Source organism: Danio rerio, chromosome 2 (genome assembly GCF_052040795.2).
Source record: "Danio rerio strain M-AB ecotype USA chromosome 2, GRCz13ab, whole genome shotgun sequence".
Taxonomy (NCBI): domain Eukaryota; kingdom Metazoa; phylum Chordata; class Actinopteri; order Cypriniformes; family Danionidae; genus Danio; species Danio rerio.
The window spans coordinates 3,503,910-3,524,081 of NC_141022.1; the positions used below are offsets into that span (position 1 = coordinate 3,503,910).

At 31.8% G+C, this 20,172-nt stretch overlaps 2 protein-coding genes across 20 annotated transcripts in view; one reads left to right on the top strand and one right to left on the bottom strand.

Annotated features, from left to right (window-relative positions):
• Window positions 1-1,924, bottom strand: part of zyg11l (zyg-11 family member, cell cycle regulator, like) — a 29,970-nt gene extending 28,046 nt beyond the window's left edge. For all 17 annotated transcript variants that reach the window (XR_015478116.1, XR_015478115.1, XR_015478109.1 and 14 more), the window contains exon 1: window positions 1,704-1,924. Coding sequence is in view for 5 of the 17 variants with exons in the window: in XM_087240331.1 (XP_087096457.1) it covers window positions 1,704-1,706 (3 nt within the window). In the remaining 12 variants the exon portion in view is untranslated. The remainder of the gene's footprint in view (window positions 1-1,703) is intronic.
• Window positions 1,925-2,006: 82 nt separating this feature from the next.
• pik3r3a (phosphoinositide-3-kinase, regulatory subunit 3a (gamma)) overlaps window positions 2,007-20,172 on the top strand; it is a 31,232-nt gene continuing 13,066 nt past the window's right edge. For 2 of the 3 annotated variants that reach the window (XR_015477652.1, NM_213038.2), the window contains exons 1-4: window positions 11,746-12,134; window positions 17,841-17,928; window positions 18,048-18,327; window positions 19,739-19,861. Coding sequence is in view for 2 of the 3 variants with exons in the window: in NM_213038.2 (NP_998203.2) it covers window positions 12,071-12,134; window positions 17,841-17,928; window positions 18,048-18,327; window positions 19,739-19,861 (555 nt within the window). In the remaining variant the exon portion in view is untranslated. Of the gene's footprint in view, window positions 2,116-11,745; window positions 12,135-17,840; window positions 17,929-18,047; window positions 18,328-19,738; window positions 19,862-20,172 lie in introns of those variants that run through there. The other variant, NM_001291329.1, reaches the window with a different exon arrangement.

Consider the following 20,172-nt stretch of genomic DNA (forward strand, 5'->3'; position numbering starts at 1 on the left):
AATGAATGGTTATAAATATGGGCAATTAAATATGTATTCATTAACCTGTAAATACGTCAGCTAATATATGCACTTTATGAAAATAATACACGTACCAAACCCTGAAATGTCAACTATTGGTTAATATATTCAACTAAAATTATTACTAACAGTTTTATAGACACTTTAATGTGTTGTTTGCTGACACATTAATTACAAAAACAGACTAAATTTTTAGTAGTCTAGAGAATATCAAGTTTTTATGTTGTGAATTGAGGAATATAATTGCAAAAAATATATATGATTTATTAAAACTAGCTAGGGTGACATGGTGGCTTAGTGGTTAGCACAAAGATGATCAGTGGTTCAAGTCCCGGCCGGGCCAGTTGGCATTTCTGCATGGAGTTTGCATGTTCTCTCCATGTTGGTGTGGAGTTATGCGCTATAGGTGAATTGGATGAACTAAATTGGCCGTAGTGTATGAGTGTGTGTGCGAATGAGTGTGTATGTTTTCCCAATAATGGGTTGAGGCTGGAAGGGCATCCGTTGCGTAAAACATATGCTGGATAAGATGGCGGTTCATTCCGCTGTGAATGAATAATAGGAATAAGCAAAGGAAATGAATGAATGAAATTAGAAAATTTTATATTTATATTGGTAAAATTGGTATAATTTTTAGTTTTTTTGTGTTGAGTATTAAGGAGTGCAATTGCAAACAACGCTGACATTTTAAAAACAGTGTCTGTTTTTGCATTTGAACAAACAATAGTGAGAAAATCGCATTTAAATGGCCAAAATTAAGCTAAAGAAAAAAATCTAATATATTTACAGTAAGAGATTTACAAAAAAAGTCTTCCTGGAACTTTATTTTTAATAGACTAATACTTTTTGAAATAAAATAAAAATCCTTACAGTGTTGATACAATGTTTTGACAAACAAAAATGTTCTACAACATGCATTAGACTGATTTCGTGGTCCAGAATTATATACAAATATTATATTAAAAAAATACAAATTATAAAGTATTATTTGGCATTTGTGACTTTCAATAAAAAAACTGCATATTTTCAGTCAATAACTATAAAAAGGGAATGAAAGATTACATTTAATACCAGCATTAAATATTTGACATTTTAACATAACTTCAATACCATGCTATTTTAAAATATCTCAAATAACATGTTTAGTTCTTACAGAGATGACACTAAATAAATCAATTTACTTTTTACACACTATAATGTTAAAGTATATTAGTCTATATATATATATATATATATATATATATATATATATATATATATAAATAAATAAATATATATATATATATATATATATATATATATATATATATATATATATACATACATACATACATACATACATACATACATACATACATATATATATATATATATATATATATATATATATATATATATATATATATATATATATATATAAATATAAATTTATATATATATGCTTTTTTGTTTTGCCTTTTTTAAAATATTGAATACAAGAAAGATAACAGGAACAAAACATCACTGCAAATAAGAGAAAAAAATATCTTCAAAGACTCAATCATTAAGAAAATGTCATCATAAACTTTATAAAACGTATTATTAAAAATAATATGTTTAAAAGAATGAACATTGTACGATATTTCAGCCAGGAAAATATTAAATCTATATACTGTATTCTAGTGAGAAGTAAAATAACTCACCATAATAGTTGACGGTGTTCGGTATCTTCTCTACTGGATTTACTCCAAAAGAATAATCTTATTACTGCAGCTAAGGTTGAGCCTTTGGAGATAATTAACTATTCTTGGAAGAAATAACACAATACTGCAACACCAGCCTGTGCAAAACTGTCTAATTATCATAACGCAACCGTCGCTTTCAGTTTGTTGTTATTAAAAAACTAACGTGAAGTAATCTTGACAGCTGATCACTTGTGGTGGGCGTGTCTTTAGTGACGTATTGGCGCTCACGTGACATCAAAACCCGGAAAACTGTCGCTTCAGAGTTTCCCCGGTGTTGTGGCCAACTGAACTACTTTACCTCAATATTAGCGACGAAGTTTTGTGACAAATCCCATCGACAAATCTTTCAGAGTCTCAACGAATCTTCCAGGTACAGCTTTAAGAGCGTGAGGTCTTTGTTATTTTTCTCCCACCGCAATTCTCCATTGAGCGCCACAGGAGCAGCACATTCAATCAATGCTGTGAGCTTGATAAGTTAGGCTTTATTAACAGATATTATGTCACATTCTCACTATTAATCATATTTCTTCTTACAAATATTGCTGCAGCGCTGCCAAAACGCTCAGATTCGCGTCGGTCAGTGTATTATTATTCATAGTTGGCCAAGAAACGTAATGAATATGCTAATTAGATGACGTAATATGCTAAAATATCATATCACGATGAGTAATCTCATATACTGAAACGATATCTATCATGATGTTGTATAATTTCTGTACAAATTGTTCGTTTGCAAATACATCGACCAGTTGTAAAGGACTATATCCTCCTTACATTTTAAAGTAGCATCTAATCTAAAATGTACTCATTCATATTTATATATACAGTTGAAGTCAGTCGCTGTTTATTTTTCCACAATTTCTGTTTAACAGAAAGAAAATTTCTTCAACACATTTCTAAACACAATAGTTTAAATAACTCATCTCTAATAGCTGATTTATTTAATCTTTGTCATGATGACAGTAAATAATATTTGACTAGATATTCTTCAAGACACTTTTATTCAGCTTAAAGTGACATTTAAAGGCTTAACTAGGTTAATTAGGTTAACTAGGCAGGTTAGGGTAATTAGGCAAGTTATTGTATAATGATGGTTTGTTCTGTAGACTATTGGAAAAAATATAGCTTAAAGGGGCTAATGATTTTGAGCTTAAAATGCTTTTTAAAAATTAAAAACTGCTTTCACTCTAGCCAAAATAAAACAAATAAGACTTTCTCCAGAAGAACAAATATTATCAGACATACTGTAAAAATTTCCTTGCTCTTTTAAACATAATTTGGGAAAAAAAAAGATAAAAATAATAATCTAAGGGGGCTAATAATTCTGACTTCAACTGTATATTCATCACTTTAGGACTTCAAGGTAAATGTGTGATTAAAAATGTCAAAATAATATAAAATGAATATTGATGAAATATAAAACATGTTTTAAAAAGTAACGATTAGAGGTCTAACTTAAAATTAGTAAACATTTCTAAATAAAATGCTAAATGTAAACATTCTACTTTCAAGACTGCCACTTGTCATGATGCTGCTATTTTACGTTATTCTTCATCCCTGTAATGTAATATCCACTTCTATAAAGTATGAAAAAATATCGCCATAAAAAAAATGAAAGAACATAATATGAAATGATAGACTTTGTATTTTGTCCATACTATATTGTTGCTATGTGATCGGCTGATTAGAAATTTGCCTTAAGGAGCAGTTGGACAGATGTACCTAATAAAGTGGCCGGTGAGTGTATATATTAGCACATAAAATATGGTCTTATTTTACTTCCCTAATTTCTAAACACAACTGCTACCTTACTAACTATAAATAAGCAGCATATTAGTATATATATAATTAGTAGCATATTGAGCTAAAATTTGTGCTTAATGGTTTGTTAATAGCCTAAATTGCACATTAAATTAAAGAGTGACCCAACAAACTATTCATTCAATCGTTTCCTTTTTGGTTTAGTCTCTTTATTGATCTGGGGTCGCCACAGTGGAATGAACTGCCAACTTATCCAGCATATGCTTTTACACAGCGGATACCCTTCCAGCTGCAACCCATCATTGGGAAACACCCATACACACTCATTCACACACATATACAACGGACAATTTAACTTATTCAATTCACCTGTACCACATGTCTTTGGACTTGTTGGGGAAACTGGAGCACCAGGAGAAAACCCACGCGAACACAGGGAGAACATGCAAACTCCACACAGAAACGCCAACTGACCCAGCCGAGACTCAAACCAGTGACCTTCTTGCTGTGAGGCGAATGTGCTACCCACTGCACCACCGTGCAGCCTGAACAAATTATATAAAACAAAATGACTCTCACATGTGGTTCCTTTTAATTCGTACCATTTTCCATCATATATGCGGACACCAGTTCACTCATTAATTACACCCTTAATCTTCTGACACCACAAACCAACGTGCGCAACATCCACAAGTGCTTTAAAATGCGATAAAAAGGTCAATGCTGCCATAATAATGTGCCTGAAGCGTGTGTAAGCAGGTGTGTTTAAGATCCTTGAGGCGTTATCAGTGGAGAGCCAGTCAAATGCTTTACTAACAAAAAAACCTCAAAAGACACAACTTGCGTCAGAGTCAACCACAACAAACCCCCACGCCAGCTATTTTATTTACTCTATATTGTTTGTATTGGAATAGCGTGTCCTCATGTGCATGGTGTGACCTGTGCTAGAGGAATTTCGTTATCAAGCTGCTCTAAAATTGGCGCATTTCCTCTCAGACGTGCTTTTTAAAGCACACAAAAAATTACACTTCAGTTCAGTGAAAGTTTTGCATTGTTTAGGTGTAGCTTGATTTGGAAAAAAAACTGTATATCTGTTTAATTAGTGCTACAGATGTTAAGCAAAAGTCGGTCCCACTTTATAGTAAGTGGTCTTACCTAATATGTAGGCCTACACGGAATCTGCGCGCGCAGAATTCCGCAGATTTTCCGCAGAATTCCGCAGATTTTCCGCAGAATTACGCAGATTTTCCGCAGAATTCCGCAGATTTCTGCATTATTAATTCTGTTTATTTACTTGAGTAAATGTGTAAATCGGAATTTATTCAGTTTTTATTCAGTAATTTATTACTTTTTATTTAATATATTAAAGTGTAAGTTATGATACTCCGCTGGATACTCCCAAAATAATTCCGCAGAAATCCGCAGATCTTTACCAAAATTCTCCGCAGAAATAGCAAAAAACGTCCGCAGATTCCGTCTGGCCCTGCTAATATGTAATTACACTGTAAATAATAATTAGTTACGTTGTATTTATTGTGCAAATACATGTTTATACAGTGTACTTGTGCTTGATTAAATACCTGAATGTAATTACATCTGTACGTAATTGCTGTAATTACATTTATAATTACACTGTTGACCATCCCTGACACCTTAACCCACTCTTAAACCCACCAATACCATCAAAGCTGCCCCCACATCCCACCTCAAGAGCACCAGAAGTGTTCTGCAATACATTATGAACACAGTAAGTACATTGGATTTGTATTTACATGTAAGTACATAGTAGTTAAGGGCTCTTAAAATAAAGTCTTATGACTAAGGCCATGTTCACATGGGTATTTTGGGTAAAAGATGAGTTTTCTGGGTGGCTCGGTGGTTAGGACTGTTGCCTCACAGCAAGAAGGTCGCTGGTTTGAGCCTCGGCAAGGCCAGTTGGCATTTCTAAGTGGAGTTTGCATGTTCTCTCCATGTTGGTGTGGGCTTGCTCCGGTTTCCCCCACAGTCCAAACACATTTACATTTACATTTAGTCATTTAGCAGACGCTTTTATCCAAAGCGACTTACAAATGAGGACAAGGAAGCAATTTACACAACTATAAGAGCAACAATGAATAAGTGCTGTAGGCAAGTTTCAGGTCTGTACAGTCTAAGAAGGAAAGTATTAGTAAATTATTATTATTATTTTATACAGTTAGTATATCCAGAGAGGCAATTGCAGATTAGGAAGTGTAGTGGAGACTAAATAGTTGAGTTTTTAGTCGTTTCTTGAAGACAGCGAGTGACTCTGCCGTTCTGATGCAGTTAGGGAGTTCATTCCACCAACTGGGCAGATTGAGCGCGAGAGTTCGCGAAAGTGATTTCTTCCCTCTTTGGGATGGAATCACGAGGCGACGTTCATTCACAGAACGCAAGTTTCTGGAGGGAACATACATCTGCAGAAGTGAGAGCAGATAAGGAGCAAAGCCAGAAGTCGCTTTGTAGGCAAACATCAAAGCTTTGAATTTGATTCGAGCAGCAACTGGCAGCCAGTGCAAACGGATGAGCAGCGGAGTGACATGTGCTCTTTTAGGTTCATTGAAGACCACTCGTGCTGCTGCGTTCTGGAGCTGCTGAAGAGGCTTGATAGAGTTAGCTGGAAGCCGGGCTAGTAGAGTTGCAGTAATCCAGTTTGCAGAGTACAAGAGCTTGAACAAGGTGTTTAAACACATGCACTATAGGGGAATTGGATTAACTAAATCGGCCGTATATAGTGTATGCATATGCTGGAATAGTTGGTGGTTCATTCCGCTGTGGTGACATCTGAAATAGAGTCTAAGCCAAAGGAAAATAAAGTCAATGATGTCAGTTTCAATAATGTTTTGTGAGATTATCTTTGGCAGATGTAAACACTGATGAAATAATCATCATTACATTTTAGGGATTTAAATATTATGTTGCTCGCAAAAAAATGACGAAATATTATAGTTGTCAAATGATTATTGTGATCGCACCCAAGATAACAGTTTGTATTTACATAATATATACGTGTGTATATTTGTGTGTATATGTATAAATACACACACATACTGTGCATAAAATACCAAAGAAATATATTTACATGTATTTATATTTGCTTATAATTTGTATCATATATACATAAATATATAGTGCAATTTAAAGGCTTAATTAGGCAAGTTAGGATATTTAGCCAAGTCATTGTACAACAGTGGTTTGTTCTGTAGACAATCCAAAACAATGTTGCTTAAGGGGGCTAATAATATTGACCTTAAAACTGTTTTAAAACTGCTTTTGTTCTAGCCGAAATAAAACAAATAAGACTTTCTACAGAAGAAAGAATATTAAAGGAAATACTGTGAGAAATTCCTGAATCTGTTCAACATCATTTGGGAAATATTGGAGAAAGAAAATGAAATTAACAGGACGGTGAAACATTTGGACTATTTTAAACACTATATTCATGCAGATATTTATATAGCCAAACAATATACACAATACGCACAAATATGTTTAGTCAATATGAACTTTTCAGCACAAAAAAATAATAATATTAATATTACCCTGGCGCAGTAGGTAGTACAATTGCCTCACAGCAAGAAGGTCACTGGTTTGAGCCTCGGCAAGGCCAGTTGGCATTTCTAAGTGGAGTTTGCATGTTCTCTCCATGTTGGCGTGGGTGTCCTCCGGGTGCTCCGGTTTCCCCCACAGTTCAAACACATGCACTATAGGCGAATTGGATTAACTAAATTGGCCGTAAGTGTGTGTGAATGCTGGAGTAGTTGGCGGTTAATTCCACTGTGGCGACATCTGAAATAGAGAATAAGCCAAAGGAACATGAATGAATGCTTAGTTTTTAATGTCAGTTTCAGTAATGTTTTGTGAGATTATCTTTGGCAGATGTACAGTAAACACTGATGAAATAACTTTTACATTTTAGGGATTTAAATATTATGTTGCTCCCAGAAAAATGACTAAAATTTAAGGAATATTACGGTTGTCAAATGATTATTGTGATCGCACCCAAGATAACAGTTTGTATTTACATAATATATACGCGTACTGTGTATATTTATGTGTATATATGTATAAATACACACACATACTGTGCATAAAATACCAAAGAAATATATTTACATGTATTTATATTTGCATATAATTTGTATCATATATATATACATACATATAAATTAAATATTAAATATAAAGAAATTCCTTGCTCCTTTAAATATCACTTAAGAAATATTTCTAAAAGAATTGCACAGGAGGGGAGGGCGGATAATTTTGCCCTTAACTTTGTATTTGTAGCCTAAAATGACAGATTTTTTTGACTGCATTTCTCAAAATGTACGTCAATACTTGCTTCAACTCTTGTTTTCTGCTGTGAAAATATAGCATAAAAAATAATCTCAAGAATTAAGGTACTGTTCAAAGCCGAAACACTATTGCAGCACATGTATACTGAGACTGACCCTTGATAAACAAACCAAAATGCGCTGCAGTGTTAGTCGTAGCACGTGTAATGATTCATATTCTCTAATCTTTGTTTGCTAGCAGAGACACAATTCAGTTGTTGCGAGGCCGGAAACACAATGGCCATGGCTGTGTATATACGCAAGTGCTGATCTTGGCTTATTTTCATAAACCGCCAGAAATAGACACTATCACTTCTTTTGCTTATGGAAAAATTGCAATGTGATCTGGCTGAAAGTGATACAATGTTCTTTTTCAAGTGCAGTATTTGTTATTATATCACTTATAAAGAAGTGAGATGGACAGTAAATATTTACAGTATTTGGAAAATCAGTATGTATCAGATTATTAAAGCACATATTATTCTGGCGTGAATATGAAAACATCAGTAATATTCTGACCTGTCAATATGTAAAGCTGGTTGTTGCCATGATCTGAAATGGTAAAATGGGAAATTATTAACAGGTCGGCTTTTGTTTGTGATGAATTACATTTGGAAAGGTTTAAGCAATGGGTTTTGTCTTGATAATGAAATTCATTACCATTTATTTATTAAATATGAATGCATTTCATGTTAGGGAAGCTTTTATTATGGCTTGATGAGATCATTTTACTTCCTATTATACTCCATAATTTAAATTCTTATTGGTACTATTTTTGCTTTTTGAATATGATTTGATTACACACAGATATTGAAATGAATTTATGTAATATTTGCAGTGCTGCTGGGTACTTACAAATTGTGATATGTTACTTATAAATCGCATGATGAAAACCGTACTCATTAACGAAATTTATTAGATTAGTAATGCAATTTTAGGCAATGTAATCTAACTACTTTTGGATGACTTTTACATTATAATTACTCACTGAAAATGTAGCCTGTAATACAATTTTGTAGATTACTTGTACTTTTGGATTACTTTTAGATTATAATTACTGACTGCAAATCTAGTCAGTAATGTAATTTCATAGGTTACTAGTACTTTTGGATTACTTTTACATTATAATTAGTAATTACTGACTGAAAATGTAGTCAGTATTGTAATTTTTTAGATTACTTGTACTTTTGGATTACTTTTAGATTATAATTATTGAACTAAAATATAGTCAGCAATGTAATTTCTTAGATTACTCATACTTTTGGATTACTTTTAAACTATAATTACTATACTAAAAATGTAGTCAACGATGTAATTTCGTAGATTACTTGTACTTTTGGATTACTTTTAAATTATAATTAATTACTATACTAAAAATGTAGTCAGTAATGTAATTTTGTAGATTACTTGAACTTTTGGATTACTTTTAAATTATAAAAAATACTGATCAAAAATGTAGTCAGTGATGTAATTTCGTAGATTACTTGTACTTTTGGAATAGTTTTAGATTATAATTACTCACTGAAAATGTAGTCAATAATCTAATTTCATAGATTCATGTACTTATGGATTCCTTTAGATTACTTTTAAATGACTGAAAATGTAGTCAGTAATGTATTTTTGTAGAAAACTTGTACTTATGGATTACTTTTAAATTCTATATAATTACTATACTAAAAATGTAGTCAGTAATGTAATTTCATAGATTACTTGTACTTTTGGATTACTTTTAAATGACTGAAAATGTGTTCAGTAATGTAATTTCATAGATTACTTGTAATTTTGAATTTTTTCAGATTATAATTACTGAATGATAATGTAGTCAGAAATGCAATTTCATAGACTACGCATACTTTGGATTACTTTTAAATTATAATTAATTACTATACTAAAATGTAGTCAGTAATGTAATTTTGTAGATTACTTGTACTTTTGGAATACTTTTAGATTATAATTACTCACTGAAAAGGTAGTCAATAATGTAATTTCATAGATTACTTGTACTTATGGATTACTTTTAGATTACTTTTAAATGACTGAAAATGTAGTCAGTAATGCATTTTCGTTGATAACTTGTACTTATGGATTACTTTTAAATTCTGATTAATTACTATACTAAAAATGTAGTTAGTAAGGTAATTTCATAGATTACTTGTACTTTTGGATTATTTTTAGATTATAATTACTCACTAAAAATGTAGTCAGTAATGTAATTTTGTAGATTGCTTGTACTTTTGGATTACTTTTAGATTATAATTACTCACTAAAAATGTAGTCAGTAATGTAATTTTGTAGATTGCTTGTACTTTTGGAATACTTTTAGATTATAATTACTCACTGAAAAGGTAGTCAATAATGTAATTTCATAGATTACTTGTACTTATGGATTACTTTTAGATTACTTTTAAATGACTGAAAATGTAGTCAGTAATGTATTTTCGTTGATAACTTGTACTTATGGATTACTTTTAAATTCTGATTAATTACTATACTAAAAATGTAGTTAGTAAGGTAATTTCGTAGATTACTTGTACTTTTGGATTACTTTTAGATTATAATTACTCACTAAAAATGTAGTCAGTAATGTAATTTTGTAGATTGCTTGTACTTTTGGATTACTTTTAAATTATAATTACTCACTAAAAATGTAGTCAGTAATGTAATTTTGTAGATTGCTTGTACTTTTGGATTACTTTTAATTATAATTACTCACTGAAAATGTAGTCAGTAATGTAATTTTGTAGATTATTTGTTCTTTTGGATTACTTTTAGATTACTTTTACATAACATTAATTTAGATGTGATTTTCTGCTAAAACAGGTAACAGGTTGTATTAGTTAATGTATTTACTAACATAAACAAGCAATACATTAATTACAGCATTTATTAATCTTTGTTAATGTTAGTTAATGGAAATAAAGTTGTTCATTGTTAGTTTATGTTATCTTATGGTGCATTAACTAATGTTAACAAGCATGAATTTGGGTTTTTGTAATGTTTTGGTAAATGTTGAACTATGATTGTGTTGTTCATTAATAGTTCATGTTAACAAATACAGTAACTAATAAAGCCTTATTGTAAAGTGACCACATACACTGTCATTTAATTATAAAATGCATTCAATTCTGCATTATTTATATATCATTATATACACTGTGTTTGTTATTTATTAAACATATTTCACTGTAATATGTGACGTGCTTAGTTCTAAGTAAAAGCAGGCATTTTTGTGCTATTGTCATAAACTCTCATGCATATCTTAATGCAAACTCAATTTAAATCATGCATTGGTAAAAAAAATGCAGCTCTGCAAGCTGAAATATACTAGTGTTTGAACACTATTCAGAGTGAAACTTTCAGTGTGTCAGGATGCCAACAGTACACAATGTTCCCTTCCCTCACTAAACCAACTCCCCCTATGTGCAGCTGCCTTGAATCGCATCGTGACCTTTAGATTAAAGCCATTAAAATCCTCTAGACATTGTTCTTTATTCATGTACACACATCCAATTCTTATTTAATAATACAAGTGGTAAAGTTTGTGCGTAGAAATCTCCGAATTTCAACTTTAAACAGTTGTTTGGGAAAAGTACCAAGAGTACAATGCAATATACAGGACAAAAAACGGACCATAGCATAGTTTCAAGGAAAGGGGGTGATTGCTTCAAACACTAACACGGATTTGTCTTTAAATAAATGTGTGTAGAAAATAAAAACATTAGAAATTGTGTATAATCCAAGGTTTTAAATATTAAAATGCGATTTTGTAATAACAGTAAATTTAAAAATAATAACAGCACATCGGCATCCTGCTCAAAGTTTCCCCCGTGCAGATTAATGGTATCGCCCTCAAGCACTTATATCGTCCCAAAACCGTACAAGAGTTTGATTTACTCACGACACGCACTTCATTTGGATATTTAGAGCTGTACACGGTGTTATGAATGTGCTGGTCATGTATATTATTCAGATACACGTTCGGAAGCTTTTCTCAGAGTTTTATCTTTGAATGACTCCCTGCCAAATTATTACAACTGGACTCAACTGGATTAAGAACATAAATACGTTTACTTTTCGCATTTTTGCCGTCGGTTTATTCGTCGTCTTACATTTAAACTTCGGATAAGTGTCTTTAATCGTTTGACAATACGATTTGCAGTGTTTAAAGGGGCTTTCTTCACTTCTGCAACACGACCCATTGTTGATGAAAGGATGTCATCGTCTGCAGAAACGTTCTCCTACATCGAGATGAGTCGAGTCAGCCCTGCTGGCACTGGTATGTGACTTTATTTCTGTATTATATTCATGGTATCTGTTTATATTTGGTGGTTATTCTGTTCAAGTCACTCTGCCTTTGTTCTGGTTCAAATACAGCCCTAAGTGTCAAACGCTAATCTTGGGAACAACAGCACGTCGGTGTTCGGTTAACTTAACGTAACATTTGCGATAGTTAAGTTGGTTAATATGATGGAAAAGTGAGTTAAGCCGGTCTTTTGGCTTTTCTTTCGTTGAGTTCTGCATGTCTCAACATGTCACCGCCGAGTTCATCGAGGTCAGCAGCGCAGGAATATATCGGGCCCTGAGAAGTACCAGTTTCTACTACGGCGAAGCGTTAGCTTATGAATATTAAACAGGCAGTGGTGACGCAGCTTGGTAACAGTCCTGAAGCGTCCAATCAACAGCTTGATTTATATTCATGACCCTCGCAAAGTCTTTATTTGAGCCAATCGTAGCGGCCCTCTGGTGTCACGTCACTTTATCTTGTAAATATTCACAGTCCATTCACACTCTCCATAGTAGGATTCATGAGTTCTCAAGCGGGAATACCGAGGAAATCCTGAGCGCTTTTCTGTCCACAGCTGTCACCGTAGACAGTCTGCACATACTTCCAGACAGGCGTCTTTCTAGACACATACTGTAACTTTACACTGTATTACTGCTGGCAGAGTTACTAGTTGAATGACGAGGGAATAAGCGAGAGTTCACGCAAAACGGACAATTCTGTCCAAACATTTTCTCTCTCTGTTGAACACTAAAGATATCTTGAAGAACGCTGAAAACCGGTAGCCATTGACTTCCATTGTTGTGTATTTCAATGGTTACCGATTTCTAGCATTCTTCAAAGTATCTTCTTTTTGTTTTTAACATAATAAAGTTACTGATAAAATGACGAGTGGAATAAGCGAGAGTTTAAGCGATAGTTCACGAAAAACAGAAAATTCTGTCATGATTTACTGCCTCTTTAGTTGTTCCAAACATTAATTTTCTGTTGAACATTACAGAAGATATTTTGAGAAAAGCTGAAAACCGGTAACTATTGACTTGCATTGTTATGTATTTCAGTGGTTACCAATTTCCAACATTCTTCAAAATATCTGTTTAACAGAATAAAGAAGCTCATAAAGGTTTGGAATCACTTGGGGATGATTGAATAGTGAGTAAATTGTCTTTTTAAACAAATACTGTAATGTTACACTGTATTACTGTTGGCAGTGTTTCTGACAGATTGATGAGGGAATGAGTTAAAGTGATAGTTCATGAAAATTCTGTCATGATTTACTGCCTCTTCAGTTGTTACAACCTTTTTTTTTCTCCGTTGAACACTGAAGAAGATATTTTGAAGAAAACTTAAAACCGGTAACCATTGACTTCCATTGTTATTTTTACTATGGAATTCACTAGTTACAGATTTCTAACATTCTTTAAAATATCTTCTTTTTGTTTTTAACAGAATAAAGTTACTGATAGTTTGACGAGGGAATAAGCGAGAGTTAATGCGGTGGTTTACCCAAAACTGAAAATTTACTGTCTCTTCAGTTGTTCCAAACATTATTTTTTCTGAAGAAGATATTTTGAAGTAAGCTGAAAATGGGTAACCATTGACTTTTTTTTTAAACTATGGATGTCAGTGGTTATCAATTTTGATCATTCTTTGAAATACCTTTTTGTTTTGAACAAAATAAAGTTACTGATGGATTGGTGAGGGAATAAGCGAGAGTTAAAGCGATGGTTCACACAAAACTGAAAATTCTGTCCTTATTTATTCTCTTCATTTGTTCCAAACTTTTTTTTCTTTGTTGAACACTAAAGAAGATATTTTGAAGAAAACTGAAAACGGGTAACCATTAACTTACATTGTTTTTTGTTTGTTTGTTTTTTTAACTATGGACGTCGGTTACCAATTTCGTACATTCTTCAAAATATCTTCTTTTTGTTTTTGACAGAAAAGTTACTTATAATTAATGAGGGTATAAGCAAGAGTTTAAGCGATATTTCACACAAAATTTAAAATTCTGTCATGATTTACTGCCTCTTCAGTTTTTTTTCTCTGTTGAACACTAAGGGAAGACATCTTGAAGAAAGCTTAAAACCGGTAACCATTGACTTCCATTGTTATTTTTAATATGCAATTCAATGGTTACCGATTTCTAACATTCTTCAAAATATCTTCTTTTTGTATTTATCAGAATAAAGAAACTCATCAAGGTTTAAATAGTAAGGAAATTAGTTTACTGTCTCTTTAAATCTTCTGACCATCTGCTTTTCATTAATGGAATCGTGACCGCCTCTGCCCCCACTCCTCATACACAACTAGATATAAATTCTGTTTTATGACTTGAATCGTATGCTTATAGCTTACACCATGTCCAAATTCAGCAATTCACCTGTCATATCTGCATTATAACTATGTAATAACTAAATAAAAATGAAACCAATACGAAAATATTAGTTATGTGTTTGCTGTGAAATCGCATTGGATTCGTATATATATATATATTCGGTGTCTTACTATTAACATTTATAATAAATTTTGCAACACATAAATTATATTATTAATATTATATATAAAATGTCACAGAAATCATAGCCATTTTAATATATTTTGTAACACATTAATTATATTTTTATTATTATATATTTTAATATACAATATGTCACATAAATCATAGCCGGTGTTATTATTAAATGCATGTATGCATGTAGTCTTTATTAAATTTAAATGTACTTCTATTTTAGGTGAATTTCCTGTGACACAAACCTCTCAAACAAGCTGTTTATCCTAGGGGCTAAGGGACATACCGAACTATTGTCTCATATTTTCTCATGTTTTTCATTATTGTTCTTCAGTGGGTTAATAATGTGATGATCTGCATATGGCATCTAGTTATTCTCCCTATTACCTGACTTGTATTGTAGTCTGTAATTTCAGTAAATTTTTCTTCATTGTTCATTTTGCCTGCCATGACTGCATATGTAGCCTATGTGATGTAATTTAGCATTGACAAAAATTAGAAACGCATTTTTTAATCTTAATTATGTGTGATTAGAAATAAAATGATTTTTAATATTCAGGCTATTATTATTATTATTATTACATTTAAAAATATATATAATTATGTTATATATTATATATATAAATAACGTTTGTAGTATATTCTGACACCTTTATTTTATTTTGAAATATATATATTGAGAAAATAACACAGACATCACTAAGTGCATTTAAATCACATTTTATTTAAAATATTTTTCTTTCATATATATATATATATATATATATATATATATATATATATATATATATATATATATATATATATATGTATGTATGTATGTATGTATGTATGTATGTATGTATATATATATATATATATATATATATATATATATATATATATATATATATATATATATATATATATATATATATCAATAAGCCAAATCTGGAGCTAATCTATCAAAGTAAATTATGATAATAGCCCAAATTGATATGTTTGGGGAAAATATTAAATAAAAAATGTAAAAAGAACAAAAGAAACAAAAAATATTTAAAATTATAAAATATAAATATTATCTTTCTATTTCTAAAGAAGTTTGGGGAATCAAATATTATTTTAATAAATATATGTTTAATCTAATCTGGCTTGTTTAAATGGACTAGAATATATTATCTATATTCACAGAGTTATAAATAAAAACATTACGCACTGTATATACTTCATATATATATATATATATATATATATATATATATATATATATATATATATATATATATATATATATATATATATATATATATATATTAGGGTTGTAACGGTATGAATTTTTCACGGTATGATAATCGTCTAAAACAATACCACGGTTTGACGGTTTCGCGGTATACGGTATGTTACAAATGTTACAAAATAATAGAACAGTGAAGCAAATTTGACTTTTTCCAAATAGTATATTTTTAGTTACTATAAACAACACCACTTACAATGAACAAATAAAAATAAGAAAATAATAAATAATGTGTCAGTCCAAATAAACATGGTGCAAATCCTCAGTAAAAAATAGATATAAATATTTACTATACTATAAATAGTTAAATAACGAAACTAGATTCAAAATGGAACATCCTTAGGTTTTATGTGCCAGCATGGATATGGTTGTCTATGGATATGGATATGGTTGTCTGCAATGCAGACAAACAGCTGCACCTTCATTTGCGTCTTTTGAAAACAGCAAGAGCAGCAGTTCGTCTTTGCTGTGTCACTATTTTGTCATGTTTCTGTGCTGCTGTGCATGCAAAAGTACTTAGTATGAGAATTATTTCATGCAAAACAAAAAATTTTTGCGTTTTATTTAGCCGCGCATAAATGTATGCCTTTCTCTCATTCCGTGTTGTTTAAAAAGCTTGGTCCACAAACAAAAGCGAAACCTGGTTGTGATATAGCGAGTTTGAACCAATCTGGGCATGGAGGAGGGACAATGCATCAATGTATCATGTCTGATTTGTCCGGAGACACAGTGACGAGCGTTTCTTTGTCAAATCAGCGTTGTCAAATGTTGATGACGTAACCGCACTGATTCCGGAGCCTCTGAAAGTCCGCGAATGTTATGTGATACAGCACTGGAAAGATGAGATTCTCTTCTTTATGCCAATCTTTGAATTGTATGAATCGGATCAGCGGATCAAAAGTTATTAAACATTTAAGAGCTATACTTATTTTTAGCCGCGGGCGGCTGTCTCGGTCTTTAAGGGTTAAAACCGTTGATATGCAATTGTTCATGGTATGATAATCGTGCACGTTCAAATCGTGGTAAACCGTCATACCGGTATATTGTTACAACCCTAATATATATATATATATATATGTATTAATAGTAGATTTATTATATATGTATAATAATAATGTGTGTATATTAGGACTGCGCGATATTGAAAAACTATCATTGCGATTCTATTTTATTTTTCTACAATATATATTGCAATATTAATCAAATCATTTTACCAGATGAAATGAATACGTCTATTTGGAAGGAATTTGTAATTTTCTATAAATTGGGATGATTTTGTAAGGAAATGCATCTACGTAAACTATAATAAACCAATCACAAACATTGAGAAATGTAGTACAGCAACAACCCTGTGCAAACAAAATAGGAGTTTCTGGAAGTCTTGCAATATTTAGATGCACAAGTTTTTTAATCAAGTGCAAAATAACACCATATAGTATATATACATGCAATAGTATATAAATGTATATATATACAAGTTAAAAATATAGGCAAAACTTTAAAAGTGAATTAAATGATAAAAACACGCTAAAATATTAAATGTTTTAGTAACTTCATAGTTAATCATTGCAAAATCATGAGTGTTCAAAATCTGGTCAATAATAATACCAATTATACAACATACTATGATATGACGTAGTATTGCGGAAGTGCACATTAAGATATCGATGCTGAAACAATATATTGTGCAGCCCTAGTGTGTGTGTGTGTGTGTGTGTGTGTATGTGTGTGTATATATATATATATATATATATATATATATATATATATATATATATATATATATCCAAAAACATGTCAAATTAGTATTTTATTGTAACATCTAAACACTTGTAACATCTAAAACTAGGAATATAGCAGTTGCTGAAACTGTTCTCTCATATTGTTTTTTCCTGCCTATATATTTCTTCATCAGTCAACAGTACAGACGATCATCTACAAACGCAAAGAGAGCCCAGTGACTTATTACAGGATGCCGAATGGTACTGGGCGGACATATCAAGGTGAGGAGAAACAAACAACAACACAGAATTATCCCCAGTATTTGTGTCTTTAATCATATTTGTTTGTGTATTTGTAAATTAAATTCCTCTCATTATCACACTACTTTCTGTGCTGTTAGGGAGGAGGTGAACGAAATACTCCACGGCATGCCTGACGGTGCTTTCCTGGTGCGAGACGCCTCCTGCAAGGTGCAGGGAGAATATACATTAACTGTTAGGAACAACGGCACGAACAAACTCATCCGGATCCTCCATCAGGAGGGCAAATTTGGATTCTCGGAGCCTCTGACGTTCAGCTCAGTGCCGGAGCTGATCTCTTTCTACAGGCACAGGAGTTTAGTCCACTACAACACTTCCCTAGATGTCACACTGGCTTATCCCGTGACCCACTGTAACACGGTTCGTACCTTTCCATTATGAACGTAATTGAGTATTGCGATAATGATATTCCTTCCGATATTTTGAGCGGTCTCTCCAGAATTTCAGTGCTCTCACACCTTTTTTCAAAGTCAAATTTAAGCCCTTTTCAAGCACATTCCAGCAGCATTTTTAGACTTTCATCTCTTTACAAGTGTAAATTTCATATTTACGCACATATTAGGGCTGCACGATACTGGATAAATACGCTAACGATATTTTTTACGATACAACATTTTCCTTAAATGCTATTTTTATTAGTCGTTTTCAAATAATTTACTCATGGTATTAAAATAAACAGGTAATAGATCATTTTCTGATCTAATTAGATCTAATTCAGACTAAAAAAACTGTGTCGATGTGCAAATATTTAACCTTTAAAAACACAACCCAGCATGTACACAACATTAATCTTTAGTTTACGTCAATTTTGCTGTCTAATACAGACGTCAGCTGCCGTTGATATTTGGTTGGTTTTAGGCTGTGGCATTAACTAACTAAAATCCAACATAACTTTAACCTCATGATATGACATCTATACAATGTCAAACTCTTAACATCAGTAGACGTTTATCTGTGGTTGATTTTATGTTGTGTAATTACCTAATTAAAATTCGTCGTCACTTTAATGTCATAATGTGTTGTTCATACAATGTTAAAGCATAACGTCAGTAGATGTTGATATTACGATTTGGCATTAACTAACCAAAATCCTACATCTTGACGTTGGATTCTGACCTCAAACTGACGTTGTATTCTGACGTCAACCCCATTTTCATATTCAACTAAATTTAAGTCCAACGTCAATTTTACATCTGTTCGACCACCTGGAACAATTTGAAATTATTTATTAAAAATTTAACTGAAAAATCAGATTTAACCTTGAATATATTTTATTTATATTTAATATACTTGTCTAAGTAAATTTTTATTGTAATACGAATTTGTTTTTAACATGTAATATTTTATGTATATCCATTTTGCCACGAAATAGCCATAAATTGCTGATGAATAATAAATTAATAATTACTAATTTACATCTATGTGGCGTCTGGTGCCTGCTAGGTATGAATGAGTGAAAACCCTAGCAGATATTCTGACTCTCATTGGCTGTTGTCAATTTCCTCTTGGCTTGACTTTTAGTGTTCATTTTCAGCTATGGGTTCACTGCTCCAGCCAATAGCAGAACAGTAACTACTTGGGAGGCGGGGATAAAGATAATTATGTTCCATCAAATTAGCCAAATCTAAATAAACAACCAAGGCATAAAATAAATCATTTATCACACATTTCGGCGATACTTATATTGCATGTACTATTATTGTGATGTATTGTGCAGCGCTTGTTGATAAAAAACCTTTTGTTAATGTAATTATCAACAATGTATTTTCAGGATCTACCTGTGAAGGAGGAGTTTCTGAGTGCAACCAGAGAAAAACTCCAAGAATGTTTTAGGGTTTTTCAGAAGACGGCAGAGTATGACCAGCTCTACGATACTTGCACTTCGTTATTAAAGGTGAGCGAAGGAAAATACTTTGTATAATAATGTTTGAAATTTATTCAGTGCTATATATATACAGTTGAAGTCAGAATTATTTGCCCCCCTTTGAATTTTTTTTTCTTTTTTTAAATATTTGCCTGTTTATGTTTTACAGCCAGGACAATTTCTCAGTATGTCTGATAATATTTTTTCTTCCGGAGAAAGTCTTATTTGTTGTATTTTGGCTAGAATAAAAGCAGTTTTTCATTTTTTTATGAATGATTTTAAAGTCAATTATTAGCCTCTTTAAGCCAAATTGTTTTTCGATACTCTACAGAACAAACCAT